At 36.7% G+C, this 19,309-nt stretch overlaps 2 protein-coding genes across 3 annotated transcripts in view; both read right to left on the bottom strand.

Annotated features, from left to right (window-relative positions):
- Positions 1-11,583, bottom strand: part of LOC107729466 (zinc finger protein GLIS1-like) — a 34,075-nt gene extending 22,492 nt beyond the window's left edge. The window contains exons 1-3 of the mRNA XM_016539984.1: positions 11,516-11,583; positions 1,569-1,680; positions 439-1,485 (exon numbers count right to left, since the gene is read on the bottom strand). Coding sequence (XP_016395470.1) covers positions 439-1,410 — 972 coding nt within the window. The 5' untranslated portion in view covers positions 1,411-1,485; positions 1,569-1,680; positions 11,516-11,583. The remainder of the gene's footprint in view (positions 1-438; positions 1,486-1,568; positions 1,681-11,515) is intronic.
- A 2,062-nt stretch (positions 11,584-13,645) lies between these two features.
- ndc1 (NDC1 transmembrane nucleoporin) overlaps positions 13,646-19,309 on the bottom strand; it is a 16,824-nt gene continuing 11,160 nt past the window's right edge. Inside the window, exons 10-18 of one of the 2 annotated variants that reach the window (XM_016539743.1) lie at positions 18,736-18,817; positions 18,489-18,653; positions 18,089-18,349; positions 17,561-17,673; positions 17,277-17,327; positions 14,453-14,516; positions 14,258-14,358; positions 13,993-14,153; positions 13,646-13,868 (exon numbers count right to left, since the gene is read on the bottom strand). In XM_016539743.1, coding sequence (XP_016395229.1) covers positions 13,805-13,868; positions 13,993-14,153; positions 14,258-14,358; positions 14,453-14,516; positions 17,277-17,327; positions 17,561-17,673; positions 18,089-18,349; positions 18,489-18,653; positions 18,736-18,817 — 1,062 coding nt within the window. In that variant the 3' untranslated portion in view covers positions 13,646-13,804. The remainder of the gene's footprint in view (positions 13,869-13,992; positions 14,154-14,257; positions 14,359-14,452; positions 14,517-17,276; positions 17,328-17,560; positions 17,674-18,088; positions 18,350-18,488; positions 18,654-18,735; positions 18,818-19,309) is intronic. The other variant, XM_016539752.1, reaches the window with a different exon arrangement.

The raw sequence follows: 19,309 nt of genomic DNA, 5'->3' as shown, positions 1-19,309 counted from the left end.
AGGGCCTGACACACCAGAAAATGAATAAAATTATAACGAATAAAATATACAATAATAATTAACAGAAGCTTCAATATTTAAAAGATTTAAAATTAACAGTGGCTAGTATCTAGTTTTAGACAAAATGTTAGGTTGTTGTTACTGATAAATTCAGATTTTGCATTAAAGAAAAATATTTGTTTAATCTTTTTTTCTTTTTCTTACAATAACTTTGGTAAAAATACAAATGTCTAAAAACCGAGAAAAAATACAACTCTATTTACTTAATTTCCTGAAATGTAGGTCAAATTATGTCACTTTCTGGGTGTCAAGTTTGGAATTTTTTGATTTTTGTATATTTTTTTTGTATGTCCTGTTGTATGCTTTAATGTATATTATTATTGTAAATTCACCTGATTGGGGCAGCTTTGTATGTATAAAAATAAAAACTGAACTCACCATGCATTTGTTGGGCTTTTCACCAGAATGGACTCTCATATGAACGAGCAGTTTGTATCGAGCGTTGAAGGGCTTGAGCCGACGGACACATCCTGCCCAGAAGCAGGTAAATTCCTCGCCTTTTCGCTGATCTATGTGAACCTTCTCTATATGTCTCACCAGTTCTTCTTTCAGCCTATAGGTAGCCCTACAATCCATCCATTTGCACGGCTGTTCTTCACTCAGGTGTTCATTCATTCCCTCAGCTCCAGGAAGCCCGCTCAGTCCCAGATCATTCTTCAACTGCTGCAGTGTAGGAAGCTTTTCTGATACTTCTGTCCGAGTATTGTGAAGGTTAAGATGCTGGGTTTGTTCTTTGGCTGCGCCTGTGTCAGTGCAGAGATACTGAAGGAGTTCTTCCTTGTGCAGAAGTTTCTTGTTACAAAGATGGAATTCAGCAACAGGTTCTTGTTTAGGAGACTTGGGATACAAACATCCTTCTGGAGGTGTGCAACTGTAGAGAAGGCCCTGGGCCTCAGGTGGACCGCAGAGAGTTGAAAGAGATGGAGAAGTCAAACACAGCTCTGATATTGAGCCAGATGACTGGCTGGAGGAAGGGGAGGAGAAGGATGGAGAGAAGCCACTGAAAGATGACGTGGACAGGGAAGAGCAGAATAAGGAAGGGGACAATGTGTCGCTAATGTGCGATAGGTTATCTACAACCGACGCGTCACTCTTTACGCTGCTGATATATGACACAATGGTTCTTTCTGTGGAACAGACCAAATCGAAATCATCTGTTGTTATCGACACAGGCGACTCAGACAAGCTACACATCTTCAGAGCTTCCATGTGAACAGCTTGGTTTAAAGAAGACAGGTACTTTTCATCATTGTTAACAAGGCCACACTGGTCCAGCTGTGCAACCGCTGGACTTAGACCAGTAGGCCTCATGACGTTCTTCCAGTTAGCTTCCCTCTGAATGTGGATCATCAAATGGACACTGTAGAAATTATTCAGGGGTCGCAAACGTTAGCAGTGACACACCTGTGATGATTCACAAGGTACCTGGAAAGAACATCAGAAAAATGGATGAATCTGTGCAGTCAATTCAAATCAGAGATATCAGATCAAGTGTGTTCGTAGAAGACCTCAGGATAAACTGGTGCATGTTGAGGCTGAATGCAGGTGTTTGGTTTCTCCATCATCTAAACGGTTCCAGAATGCAAAGCTCTGTTCAGTCCTTTCACCAGTCACCGTTTACTACAGAGGGGAAAATTATAGGGTAACAATTAGTATCAATGTAATGATTACAATAATAAAAAGAACAAGAAAAAACCTCATCATAGACTACTGTTCAAAAAAAAAAAGATTACTTTTATTAATCAAAAATGCATTCAAAAGAGGCAGTAAAAGGTGATTCAAATTTTACAACAGATTTCTATATCAAATAAATTATGTTTTGAACTTTCTATTTATTAAAGGATCCTGAAAAAACATGCGTCACAGTTTCCACAGAAATTTTAAGCAGCACAACTGTTTTCAACATTGATAACGAGCAGCAAAACAGCATTTCAGAATGATTTCTGAAGGATCATGTGACTGAAGACTGGAGTAATGATGCTGAAAATACAGCTTTGCCATAACAGCAATAAATAAAACACTTTCAAATATTTTAAAATAGAAAACAGTTCTTTTAAACAGTAACACCATTTGACTATATTACTGTTTCTACAAGTAAAGGCGGTGTAAAATACGTTAGTGACTCCTGAATACACACATCAGTAAATAAATCAATAAATCAGTTTACTGCCACGTCTCCTTACAAAAAAATGTTTACTGTAAATGGAAACAGATTTAGTAATATGTTACAGTGCAGTGGTTTCTCATTACAGAAAAAGTGGCGAGAAATCATCTTTGCTAACCATATATGACTATGTCTGTTGGAAATACACAAAAAATGTATATTCCCAATTAACAGATTTGAGTCATACTAATATTGTACTACTTGTTCATCAAAATAGCTGCATTCTCACTGACAGTGATTAATTTGTCAGAGATCACATTCTTCATTTGTTTGTTTCCAGTAGGTGATCCTGTCTGGTCTCAAATAGAAAATAAAACCATAAACCATTTGTCACCGTGAATCTCAGTCAGCATGAACTTCCCTTTAAACCATAGACTTAACTGTACAAGAACGCCTGTGCTACTGCAGTTCCTCTTCTTAATAGACCATACCACCTAACCACACTCCTCAAGGGTGACATCCACAGCCGCTGAAAGCTTGCAGACCGCCGAGGTCAGAATCGCTGTATTAGTAGCCAATATGGTTCAATAAAAACTCTGTCAGTCCTCTCATGAATTGGACTTGATTATGTTGTGTGTTTTTCTTCTCTTTGAGGGTACAGGTAGCAATGTTCAGACTCAGTAAAGATGAACAGAGAGACATTTGTGCCCTGACAGATTGCTTGGAACCAGGATGCAGATATCTGGTATCAAAACCGAGATTCTAATGTACCACATCCCTCAGCTAAGGAGAAGCAGGCCTGGAACAGTGGGGAAGGGTCTTCAAGAAGTCTCTCCTGTCCAACACTCACACTACTGTGCTAAATTCATGCGTGCTTTAACACTCTGCACACATTCACTCAAGTGATCCAGTGATGTGCTGCCATGATTGAGCTGGCAAGTTAAAGTGAGTGCCATGCTACTGCTTTGACTACATGCATCAAAAGGGCTTTAAAGTGTTAGTTCACCCAAAAATTTAAATTAGCCCATAAATTACTCACCCTCAAGTCATCCTAGGTGTATATGACTTTCTTCTTTCAGACAAGTCCAGTCGGAATTATATTAAAAATTGTCTTTGATCTTTCAAGCTGTTTAATGCCACTCAGCGGGTGTTGCATGCATCAGTCCAAAAGAAGTTAAATAAAAAGAGCCCATCCATAAAAAAAATGTCTCGCACAACCCCGGGGGGTGAACAAAGGCCTCCTGTAGCGAATCAATGCGTTTTAGTAAGAAAAATAACCATATTCAAAACGTAATAATCACTTTAATCTAGCTTGCGCCAACAGTTGTACACGGAAGCAGTTCCGGGAGCATGACGTATGAGTTCAGCATTGCGCATGCGCCGGTGAGTCTCGTGAAAACCAACGGTTGTTAACAGGAGCAAAGGAAGCAAAGTTTCTTTACTTTAGCAAAGGAAAACTAGTCTCCTCTTGGCTTATATCGAAATCCTCCGACATTCTTCTTTACATATCCTCGTTTTGTACTTCTAATAAGTGACCGGTGTTTTGTTTTGATCTCTCCCCTGCGCTTCCGCATTCGTCACTTCTGAGTGGCGCATGCGCAGCGCTGACCTCATACGTCATCTGCCCGGAGTTTTTAATTAACTTCTTTTGGACCGATGCATGCAACACCCGCTGAGTGGCATTAAACAGCTGGAAAGATCAAAGACATTTTAAAATATATTTCCGACTGGATTCGTCTGAAAGAAGAAAGTCATATACACCTAGGACGACTTGAGGGTGAGTAATTTATGGGCTAATTTTCATTTTTGGGTGAACTATCCCTTTAATATGTCAAATCCTTTTCCCACATTGTATGCGTAACACTATTGTAAAAGAAGATAAAATCTAAGTTTATAATCACAGAAGATAAAGTGGCATTTCTACTCTTCTACTCAATTTTTTTTAAAGTGGTGGTTTAAATTTATGGCCATGCCTCCTTACAGTAAATGTGTTATTTAAACAGAAACATATTTAGTAATGGGTCACTGTGGTTTTCACTTGCAGAATAAGTGGTGAGGAATCTAATTAGCAAATTATAATGACTAAATGTCTGACAGAGTATCAAAAATATATCATGCATAACTCTGAAAACCACAAATCAGAATCCAAATTTATGACCAATTAAACACACACTCACACACACAAAAGAACAATTATATTAAATTTTGATGACATCTATTTTGCAAATGCCTCTTATATTGTTGTAAAGTTTCAAGGTTCATTACACAAATGCGTTTGGTCACCCACAGAAAATAAAGGAAAACAAACGAGCATATTAAAATAATAAGAAATCTCTACATACTCGTGGGAACACATAAGTTAAAGCATGGCATGACTAATGGATTGATACAGTGTAATTGGTATAATAAGATTCTCTGACCATGCAGAATCTTCACCTTTTGCACTCAATGAACCTTTATCAGACTGTTTTCTCAAGTAGTGGTTCACTAAAGTGTTGTTGTCCATTATGCTCTCATGCCTAAAGAACTTAATGGAGAAACACCATATGCCACTCTTGAAGTTATTCAATACTGTTCAGACTTTACCAGAGGTCTTTAAAATTCCTTCCACTCGAATTGTGGGTATATTAAACACCTCAGCTAAATCCAGTTTTATACAAGATGAAAATGTACACCTTTAAAGGAATAGTTCACCCAAAAATGAAAATGTTGTAATCATTTACTCACCCTCATGTCATGTCAAACCTGTATAAGTTTCTTTTTGAACACAAAAGATTATTTTGAAGAACCAAACAGTTGTTGGTCCCCATTGACTTCCATAGGGAAAGAAATACTAATGGAAGTCAATGGGCACCATCAACTGTTTGATCACCAGCATTATTCAAAACATCATATTTTATGAATAAATATAAGAATGAATGACATGAGGGTGAGTATATGATGACAAAACTTTCATTTTTTGGGTGAACTCTCTTTAAGCTGTATTATAACATTTTGTCTTCAGCAATTTCCAGAATTATGCTGAATGTAATAACCTGCCAATTATTGCATTTAAAAAGCTGAGTCGTAAGGGAAATTGCTAATGAAATTGGAACAAACCATATGATTCCATTTAATTAATTCTTTCATTTTAATATCACCACAGATTGCTAAACACAGCTGTGTAATCTGACTGGGAAATGAGTACTTATTTAGCAATAAATACTTCTGTCTTCATTTTCAGAGCACTTCTATTTTAGAACAAACATACATTATAAAATGCGCCATGGCACGACACTATTAAGATTTATTAAACAAATGAAAATTATGTTTTCGTATGCTTTTTTTTAATTAATTTTTTTAAATCATGCTCTGTACTTGGCCAAACTTGTGGCTGGCATGTTTATTGTCTCCAGAATGGGCATGAAAAGGTGAAATAAATGAATCTGCTTTGTAATTACTCTGATTTATTCGTTTGCAGCAGGTGCCTGGCAGCTGTTAACTGAGCAGAGGGAAAAGACGTAATTAACTATGATGTTAAGGTCTGTGTCATTTTCAACTCTGCCACTTTCAACAAGCCAGACATCTTTGAAGTACACTCAAAGACTGGATTCAAGCTAAACTAGCAGGACTATCCATCTCTTCTTACTAAACATAAAATAATGAATGGCGAGACACAGCCTTGAAAAGAGGAATAATATCACCTACCACATTTACATTTAGTCATTTATTCAAAGAGACTTACAAATGAGGAACAAGCAGTACTAGTTTATCATACAAGAGCTAATAACACACACAAGTGGAGTAGTACTGAGAGAACCGAATCTAGAGCAAAAGAATTTTGAGAATTGAAAGAAAAACATTAAATAATACGAGGAGTGCAGGAGTTCAAACACCTCACTAACAGTATCTACTATAATCTAGTACCACAGAAAAACAATACAAGATACTATAGAGATAAACAACAGTATTCTATCTTCATACACATCCACCCGAAGATGTAGTGTCACTATAATTAACTCTGGCTATGTGAAATCATGAAGAAACATCATATTAGGGACAACGAGAAATATCTAATTCAGTATTTACTCGTGTTATATTCTGTATCGTATGAAAGAAAACTAGTGAAACTGAAAAAGAAAAACATGACATGCAAGTATTCATCAAGTGAAATTTTCAATGACTATATGTTTAAACTGTGACAAAATCCAGACAGTTACTTTATTCAACATAAAATATCACTTTCTCATCCAAACTAGAATCAGTCATGATAGTCTTACAAAGCATTAAGGCCCGTTCACACCAAGCACGATAACTATAAAGATAACGATAAAGATATAATTCTAAAAATCGTTCTCAATATTAAAGAATAGCATAGTTCACACCACAGCTATAACGATAATGATACAGAGGAACGATATCGTTGTGATCACCTTCAAAACGATTTTTTCCCAGCTGATGAACGATAAAACACTGACAGCCAATCAGAATACATCCTGCTGTAACGAGCTCAAGAATTTAAAGCGGCAGACGCATGTGCGCTTAGAACAAACAGACGATGTCGTTCGCTGGTGTGGACGCTAATATCGTTATATTTATAGTTATCGTTCTTGGTGTGAATGGGGCTTTACTCGCATCAAATAATATTGCCATAATAACCCTGGATGTACAGAATTGGTGCCTGCAGAGCCAAGAGAGAGCAGAAATTGCCATCATTGCATAAAGTCAAGTTGGTTATTTGTCAATTGTACAGTTAAACTGGGTTTACAGACATTTAAATGCTTATGATGAGGCTCTGTGTATGTCTTTATCTGTACTGTCCGTGTTTTGTTTTGTTTTTTACATAAAGGTATAGGCTGTGAACAGAAGTTACATCTATAGTCTTTGGCTACATTTAAAGTAAGGTAAACAAAAAAAAAATCATATTAATGTGTGAATATTTTTAATAAATAAATTAAAATATATTAATATATTATAACATAATTTCTTATTTTATGTAGTTATAAATTGCAATAAACACCCCCAATTAAACTCAGGTCATAAGTGCTGCAATTAACATTATTATTGTTATATTAACTATGTTTATGAATAGAACCTTATTGTGAAGTAACCAAATTTTCTAAAAACCTTTCCTATATATAATAAAAATCAATGGATCAGGAGTACTGAGAAATTAACTATAGAGCCATAACTCGTATAACTTCATAAGGACACACACAGTATAAATGTATAACTGTATACATGTCATAGTGGGTATGTGGGAGCTCCACAGTGGTCCACTGGTCATATTGTGGCGCCAGTACATTTTTTTTTTGTATAGTGATGGAAGACGTCTGGATACGTGGACTTGTCTCTCACTGGGAATACTGGGCGTCTCATATTACCGAGTGTTATTAAAGCACTGACGGAAGGACGCATCACAGAAGAACTAAAGCCGACCGCACTGCCACCCCGTCAGTCCAAACATTTACAAGCAAGTGCAAATCTGTGAGAAACCTCAGCTGAACTCTGAAGTCAGGAAATTCCACTGAAATAACAGTGGTTGAATCCAAACCACCAGACATGGACAGAGCTTCTCTACTGAACACTGTGGGCGGACGGACAGTACGTGGAGCCAGTACTTACACACTCCACACATCTGCCAACGGCCTGGCGCTTGAGGAGACGAGACCTCTTTAAATTACACACGGTTAATTGGTTGTGACTTGTATTCCATATTTCAATAAATCTATTCTGGTTCTGGTCGAGTAAATGTCTGTGATTACGGATTTACAAGAATGAAGAGCAACTGGTGAAAACTGATTAAATGTAATGCAATGCTCTGTGTGAAACAAGTTATGCTAAACCAATTTGCATTTGAGGTGTAGCCTAATGCTGATAAAAACAAAATTGACTTGTTCCTCTTTTTTAGTCAGAAAAAAAAAAACAGAAATTGCAACCAACTTATTCCTCCCTATCGTGATTTATATTCAAGTGAAACTTGAAAAAATGTAGGAAGGGACTTTGTGTATCGGAAATTGATTGGATCTTATCCTTTGCTAACTGCTGTGATCATTAAATCAAAGAATTGAAACTCATCTGGCCATTGGACAATCTTATTGCTCAGCCGTTGAGCCAGCATACATGTCATACATACACACATATATATACATATATATATATATATATATACACACACACACACATACAAATCAACACTGCAACATTCCTGCAATGTTAAAAATATACACTGTTCATTTTTATTTCATGTCAAGTAAAAAAAATTATAAATCGAGGTTATTCGGTAAAGCATTTATAATGCAAGTGCTTCGTAAAAAATATCCTGTTAAATTTATTATTAAAAACTGTAAAAAAAATTTGGTGACAATGTTTCAGGTATTATGCGTGTCGGTATTATTTTACTATAACTATATAATTCATTAAATGTTACATTATTTTACAGTAATGTCTTATAATGTGATGTTCGATTAACCTAGTTAACAGGTTTTCCCGTAACAATTTTAGCTTTCTTTTCTTAAAAAAAAAATGTACCTGCATTATATGATGTCCTGTCTTTAACCCGTCATGTCCTTTTAATATAATAGTAGCCCTGAACCTGTTAAAAGCCCTCAGCCATATTTAAAAAAAAAAAAAAAAAAACTGTCCTCCTGCATTTCCAATCAGGTTTCCAAAGCTCAGCTCCTTTAACTTTGCTTACTGTAAATTAATCTTAAAATGTAAATGCTTTCTCAGAGATGTGGAGGAAGAGATGCTAAAAAAGACAAATCTAAAATATAGAGTTTCACCTATAAAGCACACCACACAAATAATATTCTGCATACAGAAGAGAAGCGTTTTTGGGCTTGTTGCAGTGAAAATATCTGATGATCCCCCACAGTGTTCTTGTTGGTCTCAGATCATATTTCCCAGCATTCCATAAAAGTTTATGGAATCTTGGCTTTTATGCATGAAGGCCCAATATGTGAGGTCGGTTCTTTTTAAACGGTTAAAGCCAGAGTCAACCATAACCTTAAAGTCCTATTTTACTGTCCCTGTCAACACGATCATCATCACATTCAATTAACTTTAAGAGCAGACCTAAACCACAGCAATACAAATAGCATGAGTGGTATAATGCTTTCAAGACATTTACATGGACATGAAAATGGATTTGACAGTCACTGAAGCGTTTGTTTAAAGGAACTTTTGGAGTATTAAATGGCCAATAAAAACAACTTGTCACTGTAGTGATTTACAGCACTGCAACAGTGCTGGTAACATATACTGGAGCAGCCCAAAATCATCACAGAGAATCGAGAGACACCTGTGAATGGATGTATGAACACTGAGCTCAGCAGTTCATGTAAATTTAACACCGCAACAATAAGGATTGTTAAGAGCCAGTAGATTGTTATGAGATTTAGACTGTGCATATTGCTGGATGTCTCACATCTTGTTACAGGATAATTTATATTTTTGTCAGATAAAGTGTCACTATCGCCCAGACAAGTGCACAAGTCTCCCAACAACAAGACTTTAGAGTCTATGCAAAGTCTCAAATAATTTAAGGCCAAGACTAAGTGAAGTCTCACTTAGAGACGCTCTACTGTTTGAGTTACAGGAAAGCTCCTCTAGAAAGTCATGATTATCTAGAAGCAAAAACAAACAAACACAAATAACTTAAAAAATAAGGTCTAAATAATAGGAAAATATTTCCCCATACTTATTCACTTTACTGTTCATAAGTCTCTAATTTGAGTCTCAAATCAATTCTTTTTTTTTGACTTGTGTGAATGGAGTCTCTGCGATCATTTGTCATTCATGTCATGAGCAATTAAACCAACCCATGAACAAAACTGTTAATATTCACTCAGAATAATAAATCAAACCCTAACTTCTTTAGACAGTGTTAAAAAAGAAGAACAGGGAAAACTAAAGGCCAAAAGTATCATAGCAACCTACCTTTAGTTCAGCTTCAACTATGTAGTTTTAAATACCACAAACATACAAGCTGGAAAACAAACTTGATTGACAAATTTGATGACATTAGAGCTTTTTAAAGGGTAAAAGACCACTTACAGCCCACGATTATATCGCAAAATCTGGCATCATTAATAGAGCATTTATGAAAAGAACTTCAGATTTTTCCAGTTTCTGGTAAATGTAAAACCTTTAGCTTGCAAAATTTACATGAACATGCATAATATCTTTAGTGCGCCCCAAAGCAAAACAAAAGTAATGAAATGATCCTCTGCTTGACGCATAACACAGTTATAATGTGAGGCTATGAATTGGCTTTCACTGTAAACAGACCGATTTATTCTTCCGGGATTTCTGGCCAACTCTGATACAGTTAAACACGAACTTAAACTATTGACCACATTGTAAAAGTCAGTAGTGCATGAAAACCAAATTTTCTTTCATCCTTAAACAAAAACATAAAAAGTAGAGATTAAAATACCCTCATGTGCAGAGAAATGCATGAATAGTTTCTATTATAGAAAATGTAAACCAGCCGAGATTTTATTCTATTTAGAGATGTTTTAAGCAATCAAATGTTGTCATTACAAATCCTTTATTGATAACTTTTTGGTTCAGTTTACATGAATCTAAACTGATGAATTAAAGACGGACAAGGACTAGAAAAGATGAATTAAAGTCTTCATAAAAATGCAAAGTATTACACAAGAAGGAAACCAGCAAGAATGTTTCGGCCAGTCAAACCATGAGAAATAATGCCCCTTGAGAGAGACAGAAAAGTATTAATCCTAAACCATTTCATCATGTATTAACATCTCAACCAAAACAAAATAGCCAAGGGCAGCTGATGAATTGCAGCAGTTTTTTCATTATGTGCACACGTTTCTCTGAATTGCCTGTTAAATTCAATACAGTCTTAGTCTTCAACTGGACATCAAAATATGTTCACCATAACCTTATCTTTTATTTTCCCCATAGACAACTCCAGAACATCTCTTTGTCTGTCTGTCTTCTATCATTGACCATAAAATCTAAAGTAGCCTATCTAATAATGGAATTTCCCAATAATTCATTTTGTGTCATTTACTCACTCTCATGTTGTTATAAAAGTATCATTTCCCATTTTTGGGTGAACTTTCTCTTTAATAGGATACGTTTCTAGAAACCTGAACATAAATTATCTGGAATATGACCAAAAGTGAAATTAAGTCTCGTTCAAGAAAAAAATACCTTGTGAATGATAACGTCAACATATTCATCATTATTAATAATGTAAAATTAGCATGAAACAAATTAACTGAAAACATTTCATTCAGCAGCCGATCGAGCTGATCCCAAAAGATGATGTTTGATACGGATGTCGCATAATAAATATAAGTTTTATGTACTGTGGTAAAAGTGCAGTAAACTCACCCGTGGTTGAATCACTGTTAGTCCACAGCTGCAGAAACGACACTAGAGTAAAACTCATCCATCCTTCCCTCAGTGTGAAGACCAGCCCCATTACCCAAAACTGCTCCATCTCTTCCTTCTTAAAAAGCGACTGAAAGTGAAACATAACCGCCTTCTCGTCCTTAACGTGTGTAAACCGGTAACGTTAATGTAATAACGTTAGATAAAACTGACAAAAATGAAACGCGCTCGTCTTTCGAAAGAAACCGTTGTGCTCCATAAGTGTAACTAATGATTTAATGACCCATAGACCCGCTGTCGATTCATATTTCAGCACAAAACTACGAAACTAGAAAGTCATAAACTTTTATACACGTTCCCAGAAGATATTTAACAAACCATCTTGGGGACAGCCATCAGTAATTAGTATTACAAACGAGCTTGTGGAGATTTAGTTGGAAATATAGGCCTAGCTTTTTATATATAGTGTATAATAAATATATCACGAAATCTATCTTTTAATATGACTTTTCTTTGCATACGAGTTTACACAATATCCAGTGATAAAATCCAATTTGAAATTAACCACATTATAATATATATTCAACATTTAGCCAAATGTGTAATCGCAAACTGCGGTGCAGAGCATAATACAAACAGCGACATCTGCCGTTCATCGGAGGCAATGTACACTTGCACTTCACACAAAACTTTGTCTGCAGCCACTGACATGACATTTTACAAAAGTTTATTTAATTGTATTAAGGTTTCAAAAATATAACATTTGACATTAACAAAATTGATTCTCTTTTGGCAAACAAATACACCAAATGTGTTTATGGTAACCAGATTAATAAATGGATGAACACAGAAGTAAAGATATGTTACATGCACAGGGCCTTGAAAATGTACCATTCAATCAGAGCGCTATAAAAACATCACAAATATAGAACAAATGTGAACAATCAATGATGCAAGATTCAAAAGGGGGGAAAAGCAAGTGCTGACCCTCATCTTTTGTTAAAGGGAGCATAATGAAATATAAATATACTGAAGATGAAGAGTAACAATACCTTAAAGGAACACTCCACTATTTTTGAAAATAGCCTAATTTTCCAACTGGCCTAGAGTTAAACAGTTGAGTTTTATCGTTTTCTAATCCATTCAGCCGATCTCCGGGTCTGGCGGCAGCACTTTTAGCTGTAGCTTAGCATAGATCATTGAATCTGATTAGACCGTTAGCATCTCGCTCAAAAATGACCAAAGAGTTTCGATATTTTTCCTATTTAAAACTTGACTCTTCTGTAGTTACATCGTGTACTAAGACTGACGGAAAATGAAAAGTTGTGATTTTCTAGGCCGATATGGCTAGGAACTATACTCTCATTCCGGCGTAATAATCAAGGAACTTTGCTGCCGTACTATGGGTGCAGCAGGCGCAATGATATTACGCAGCGCCTGAAAATAGTCCCCAGCTAGGTAACTTCCAACGTGACCGGCACTTAAGTTTGTGTAGTTGGTTATGTTGACGGAATTTAGCCTATTTTCAGGCGCTGCGTATTATCTTTAAATAAAATTGGTTACAATATCCTTTTGGTCACATTGGGGAACAAACTTAAAAAAAAAAAAAAAAAAAAAAATACATAATAATAATAATAATAATAATATATATATATATATATATATAATAAAAGTGAATTAATTTATTTCTCGTCTGAAATAATTTCATAATTTTCACATAACTGAAATGCACTTTCTACTGTAAGAATACTGTGATTTGACATGCAAGAAGATGCAGTGGAGATCATAATTAGAGAATCTATTAATTCTTGATTTTTTTCTGAAATATTGTCAATCTTCATCACTCAAAATATAAAGGAATATTAGCTGCAGGTTTGACAAAACCCAGGCATTTCAACAAAAACTAAAACTCAACTGTTTAACTCTAGGGGAGTTGGAAAATGAGCCTATTTTCAAAAATAGTGGAGTGTTCCTTTAAACGTTTACTCAAGTCCCCACCATGATTTTGAAGTCTCATCACATTCTAGTACGCAGGTACATACACACAAACAAAATTCTCAGATTATGTGAATGATTGTTATGTATAAGGAATATGCAAATGTTACTTAGAATGTGACTGGGATTTCAATTGGAAATAAAGTGCAGCACTTGGCTGTAAAGTAAGGCCTTGAGTGGCATACAGCACTAATCCCCCATGTATCAGACCTTTCGAAGAAGCAGCATATTGTCTCTTGGTCTCCTCACACACACATACCCAAAGGTATTGAGAAGATGATGTTGTGTGTCGCACTAATCCTTGAATTCCAAGAACTGCTGAAGCCTTTTTCTATGTTCTGTTGAAATATTCACAGCACTGTAAACAAAGAAAATTAACAATATGATTGAGGATAAACATGTATTTTATTAAATACAGCAGGTTCCCAAAACAGTTTATTTTTTCTCAGAAAGACATTACTGCAAATAACGACGGGACTTACTTTAAGTGCTCTCCAAAAGTGGTAGTTATCTTGTAGATGGCAGTCTTCAGCGCAGCCCTCAGCGCAAACCTTAGAGTTTTGTAGGTGGAGTCTCCCATACTGCAGATAGTCCTCACAGGTTTGCTGGAGGCATGTGGCAGTTTGAAGTGTCTGTCAACAGCCTATAATTAAAAATGCAAGATTAACCAAATGAATCAGCTTGTTGTCTCCATTTGGATTCCTAGACTATCAGTTTTAACACTTGTGGAAAAATGACTTGTTTTACCTCTAGCAAGACTACCAAGCAGCTAAGAATATTGGGTAATGTGGTCTGCACAACTCCAAACTGATCCTCAGAGAAAGAGGCTGCCACCAGATGCGATAGTCCTTAAAAACAGAAGTAACAAAAGGCAAAATATATTATTCAAACAAATATACATGTAAAATGGCATTTCTGAAAAGTTAGTTACTATTTTCTGACCTTGGAGAGCCCAGATATGAGCCTGGCTGTCAGCAAACAGAGCTTGGCTAGAGGCTTCTGGAAGCTGTACATTAGAAGAAAATATTTGACTATGGGGGGAATATAAAGGAATATTAGCTGCAGGTTTGACAAAACCCAGGCATTTCAACAAAAACTTTTATTTTGTGGAAAACAGTGATCAAAATTAGAGAACAGTAACCACTGTAGCACGAAAGATTACTACTAACATTTTTAATGGTTACAGCTGTCAGAAATTGTGTAGTGTACAGGCCCCAGCTTTGAATGAGTTCAGCACATCTGCGGCAGCAAGATATGCTAGTTTCTCACACTGCACTGGTGTGATCTAGGTCCACTCTTCTTCCAGTCTCTTCCACAGTTCTGTGACTGTAGTGCATAGGCCTTCAACCCTGCTCCTGGGGACCCACGGGCTGCATCCAAAAACTTAGGCAGCTGACTTGCTGCCGTATGCGGCAATGACTTTGCAGACAGCGTTTTTGCACGAAGGCACCTCATGAAACTGTTTTCGGACAGGCTTCTGAGGCAATGTAACGGTTTAATGATCTACAACAAAATAGAACGAGTTTTTGTGGTAACTAAACGAATATTTGTGACCCTGGACCACAAAACCAGTCTTAAGTCGCTGGGGTACATTTGTAGCAATAGCCAAAAATACATTGTATGGGTCAAAATTACTGATTTTTCTTTTATGCCAAAAATCATTAGGGTATTAAGTAAAGATTATGTTCCATGAAGATATTTTGTAAATTTCCTACTGTAAATATATTAGAACTATAAAAAAATTTGGACAACTTTAAAGGCGATTTTCTCAATATTTTGATTTTTTGCACCCTCAGATTCCAGATTTTCAAATAGTTGTATCTCGGCCAAATATTGTCCTAACAAACCATACATCAATGGAAAGCTTATTTATTCAGCTTTCAAATGATGTATAAATCTCAATTTCGAAAAATTGACCCTTATGACTGGTTTTGTGGTCCAGGGTCACATTTAATTACTATAAAACTGATTTCTTGCTAGAAATAACATCAAAAGTGCAAAAAGTTAGCCAAAAATATACATTTACATACAAACTGACCACCAAACGTAACTTTCAGACACCATCTTTATTTTTTAGCTCAACCGTCATGGAATGGAACGCACAGGATTGTGGGATATCAAAGGCAGTGGAGGATACATCTATGCTGCCTTCAAAATTAGATCAGAAGAAGGTACCTCTGGAGACAGGAAGTAAAGCAGAATTTGGATTTGGACATGCCTTGATGCCTTCCTGTCTTGAAACGTTGCCTCCGAAGGCAGCATTTTAGAGTTTTCGGACGCAGCGACTGTCTTGCAAAGTTTCTTTCCAACCTGCTTCAACACACCTGGCCTGTGACTAAGTGATCCTGAAGACCTTGATTAGCTGGTTCAAGTGTGTTTGATTAGGGATGGAGCTGAACTCTGCAGGAAAGTGGGTTCCCAGGAGCAGGGTGGGTTTCTTAGCCATAACTTTGTCGCCAAGGATTTTACAGAGATTTTCAGGTGTGTTTAGATCAGGACTTTTGCCCAGCCATTTCATTATTTAAATGTTCTTAGCTTCAAGGAACTGGCTTTACCTGTTTTGCAGTGTGACGGTGGCATTGTCTTGCATGAAAATTGCTTTTTTGGGCGATAAACGGATGGAAGGAACCGCATGTTGCTGTAGGAGGTTCTGATAAACATTTGCATTCACCCTGCCATGTAGCTGTAGAAGAGGCCCAAGTCCTGCTGCAGAAAACATCCCCCAAACCATGACACTTCCTCCTCCACCTTTCACTGACTTCTTTACACACTTTGGGTTTAGTCTTTCCTCAGTTTGATGCTGAACAAAAGTTTCCTATCAGACCCAAACAAATTAAACTTGCTCTCATCACTAAAGTGAACTTTGTACCAGTTCGCCTCTTCACACAACATGCTCCTCAGCAAAGGTGAGCTTAGCTTTTTGATTGTCTGCTAATGAGAGGCTTCGTCACTACAGAGCGGGCTTTCATTGAGACTCTGTATGCCGAGACAGATCCTCACCCTGTTCAGCGCTGAACTGGCAAGCAATTCCAGCTGCAGTGTTGAACCGATTCCTCATTGAGAGTCTACGCATTATCCTGTCCTCTCGTGCAATTGTCTTACATAGACGACCAGAATTTTGGGGGGACTTGAATTAGTGTCAACGTAAACCTTGGAGGTAAATCTGTAAATGTTCTCTAATTTTGATCAGAGTTCTTTTTCAAGTATCTAATTTAAGTTTTTTTGTACTGTGCTTCAGAATACAATTAATGAAATATGGTTAGGACAACTTCAAATGGGACTAAGCAGTGACCTTGAAATTTAGGAAATTATATATATATATATAAAGTTAAAATTATTTCAGAAGCCCTTCACCCCCGACAGCCCAGTGAGAGAGAAACAAGGAACCAGTTTATGTAGTTATAGACCCAGTTTATCTACAGTTCCTCCAATATTATTATTTAATACTCTGCAACATTAGTGGATAAAGATTGAACTGATTTTGTATAAAGTAAAACTTAAAGCATGTACAATTCCATGCTTTTATTTATTTAAACTGTGTGTAAACTGGGTCACTATAATCTGACTCTACAATCTAAACACACAACCGTAGACAGAAATAAAACCAGAGAGACAGGGGAGACTAATGATGTTGGTGATAATTTAAACATGGGCAGAATCTAGACACATGCATTAATAATTCCTGTAACTAAAAATCTGTTGTGGGAGCATGCAACATACAGCTGTAGACAGATCCTTCATTCAACTAATGCATGCTTAATCTTACCTTGTTAAATAAATACATTATCAGCACCCGCTTTGCCAAAAAGCTTTTAACCTGAGCAGAACAATTGAGAGTATGACAGGAACATGAGTTAACAGGTGTCTCTAGGCCATGTAATGGTATCACACTGAAACGTGAACTGCCTTTTTCCCCAGCAACTGAACTGGACACTCAAAAGCTTGTCTGTTTTGGGTTCCTATGGATACACACGCTTGGAAACCAAGAAAACACTATGAAAAAATAAAGGACTCATTTACATGTCAGGTGTGATAAGATGAAGATGTTACCTGCTCTCTCCTGTTCTGTAGCCACTGGGCAAGGAAGCTGGGTTTCTGACTGGCTGCAGGAGGACTAGGAACAGTGGCAGGGGAGGCAGGAGGACTGCCACTGGATTGTGACTCTAAAATGAGAACAAAGAAATAAACTAGATATCAGAGTATACATTATTGTTAACAAATGTGTACATGCTTCTCACAAAGATTTACAAACACAGGGATACCATAACAATTATTTTACAAAACCACATACAAAAATAAATGCCTACAAACAAAAACAAACAAAAAAAATATAAAAAACAAGTAATCATAATATAAATGTTAAATAGTAGCTAATTGCATTTAAAATTAATTTCAGTGTAAAAAAAAAAAATTATAAAAAGGCTAAAATTAATTTTAAATGAATGTTGTATATATAACCTTTTACGTGTTGTAAAAATTATTATATTTATTATTAGAAATCTTCAAAGTGTATTATTATTATTTTTTGCAAACAATGATTCAAAATTCATTGTGATAGTTTTAGTCTTGCTTTCTCACCTGTGGAGGCACTCCACAGTTTGGGCCCTCTCCTCATGATATGGGGGCTTTGTACTGTACCAAAGCAGGGAGACTGGGGATCCTGTTGGCCAACCAGACGTCGAATAGCAGGGGAAGAGAAAGGGCTGTCCACATCTGGGGTGAAAGGAGCCACCAAAGCGCTGTTCGCACCCCCCACCGATGACTTGAAGACTGAACCAGGGGTCCTTAGCGGGACACTGAGTCGAGGGGTCTCAGCAATGTCCTCTGTTCCTGACACCACTACAGATAAAAAAATAAAAATAAAATCTCTCTCTGGAGCAATATGATTCCTCTTGTATGTTATCAAGGGCAGTACTAGACTTATGTTCAGATTTGGGATCAGATTTGCCTTTGTTGGACGTTATCTAAGTGGCCTTACCTGAGCAGCTTGAAGAGGCTGATCTGGTGTCACTGCTGGCAGACTGAGACTTGACTCGGCCGTTAGAGGCAATCGCATCCTGATGAGCCACCAGTCTCTGTGTCAGCTCACTCAGCAAAGAGAGACATTCCCTACTGATGGCATTCCAGTTATGAGCGTGACCACCTACGTACATATGCAGGTTACATTAGTTTAGCAGTCATGAAAGTAATGAGTTTAGAGTTCTCTGCAAGTAATTAGTTTGTACCTGGCTGACTCAGACTGAAGACTTCTAGTCTGCGTGAGAGAGAATGTTGTGATAACAGAGCCAGGTCTTGTAGAGCCAAAAACTGTGAAAGTCAGTTAATCAGTTAAGAAACTATAATATCTTTAAACAGGAATCAATGACATTTAGGATCAGTTTTCAGGGTTTCAGCACACTTTGACAAATTACTGACTTTTTCAGTTTTTGATGATGACTACTGTAGGGTATCAGACCGAATCAGACAATTTAAGATTCGATCAAGAACATGGTTGAAACACAAGGAGCCGAATTCCACAGAAAGGCCCAAGATGACAGGATGTTCGTAAATCAGATCCTAGCGCCAGCCAGTCTGAAGCAAGCCTAACCAACAAACTCTTTCACATAACAGCTTGCAACATTAACACAAAAGAACAACTTAGGAAGGAGATTGTCAATTTTGGGGCAAGTAAGCAAGATTGATGGTCAAAGAGATGCACAGCATGACCATCACATGTAAATCCATGATAGTAATCACGATCACGAGCTCTTTGGATTGACTTCCCCCCGTGCTGGGCGGTATGACCAAAAATTTATATCA

This window comes from Sinocyclocheilus rhinocerous, unplaced genomic scaffold (genome assembly GCF_001515625.1).
Source record: "Sinocyclocheilus rhinocerous isolate Xijiao unplaced genomic scaffold, SAMN03320098_v1.1 scaffold1785, whole genome shotgun sequence".
NCBI classification, from domain to species: domain Eukaryota; kingdom Metazoa; phylum Chordata; class Actinopteri; order Cypriniformes; family Cyprinidae; genus Sinocyclocheilus; species Sinocyclocheilus rhinocerous.
Note: the sequence above shows the minus strand (reverse complement) of the source record. Positions and strands in the feature narration are given on the sequence as shown.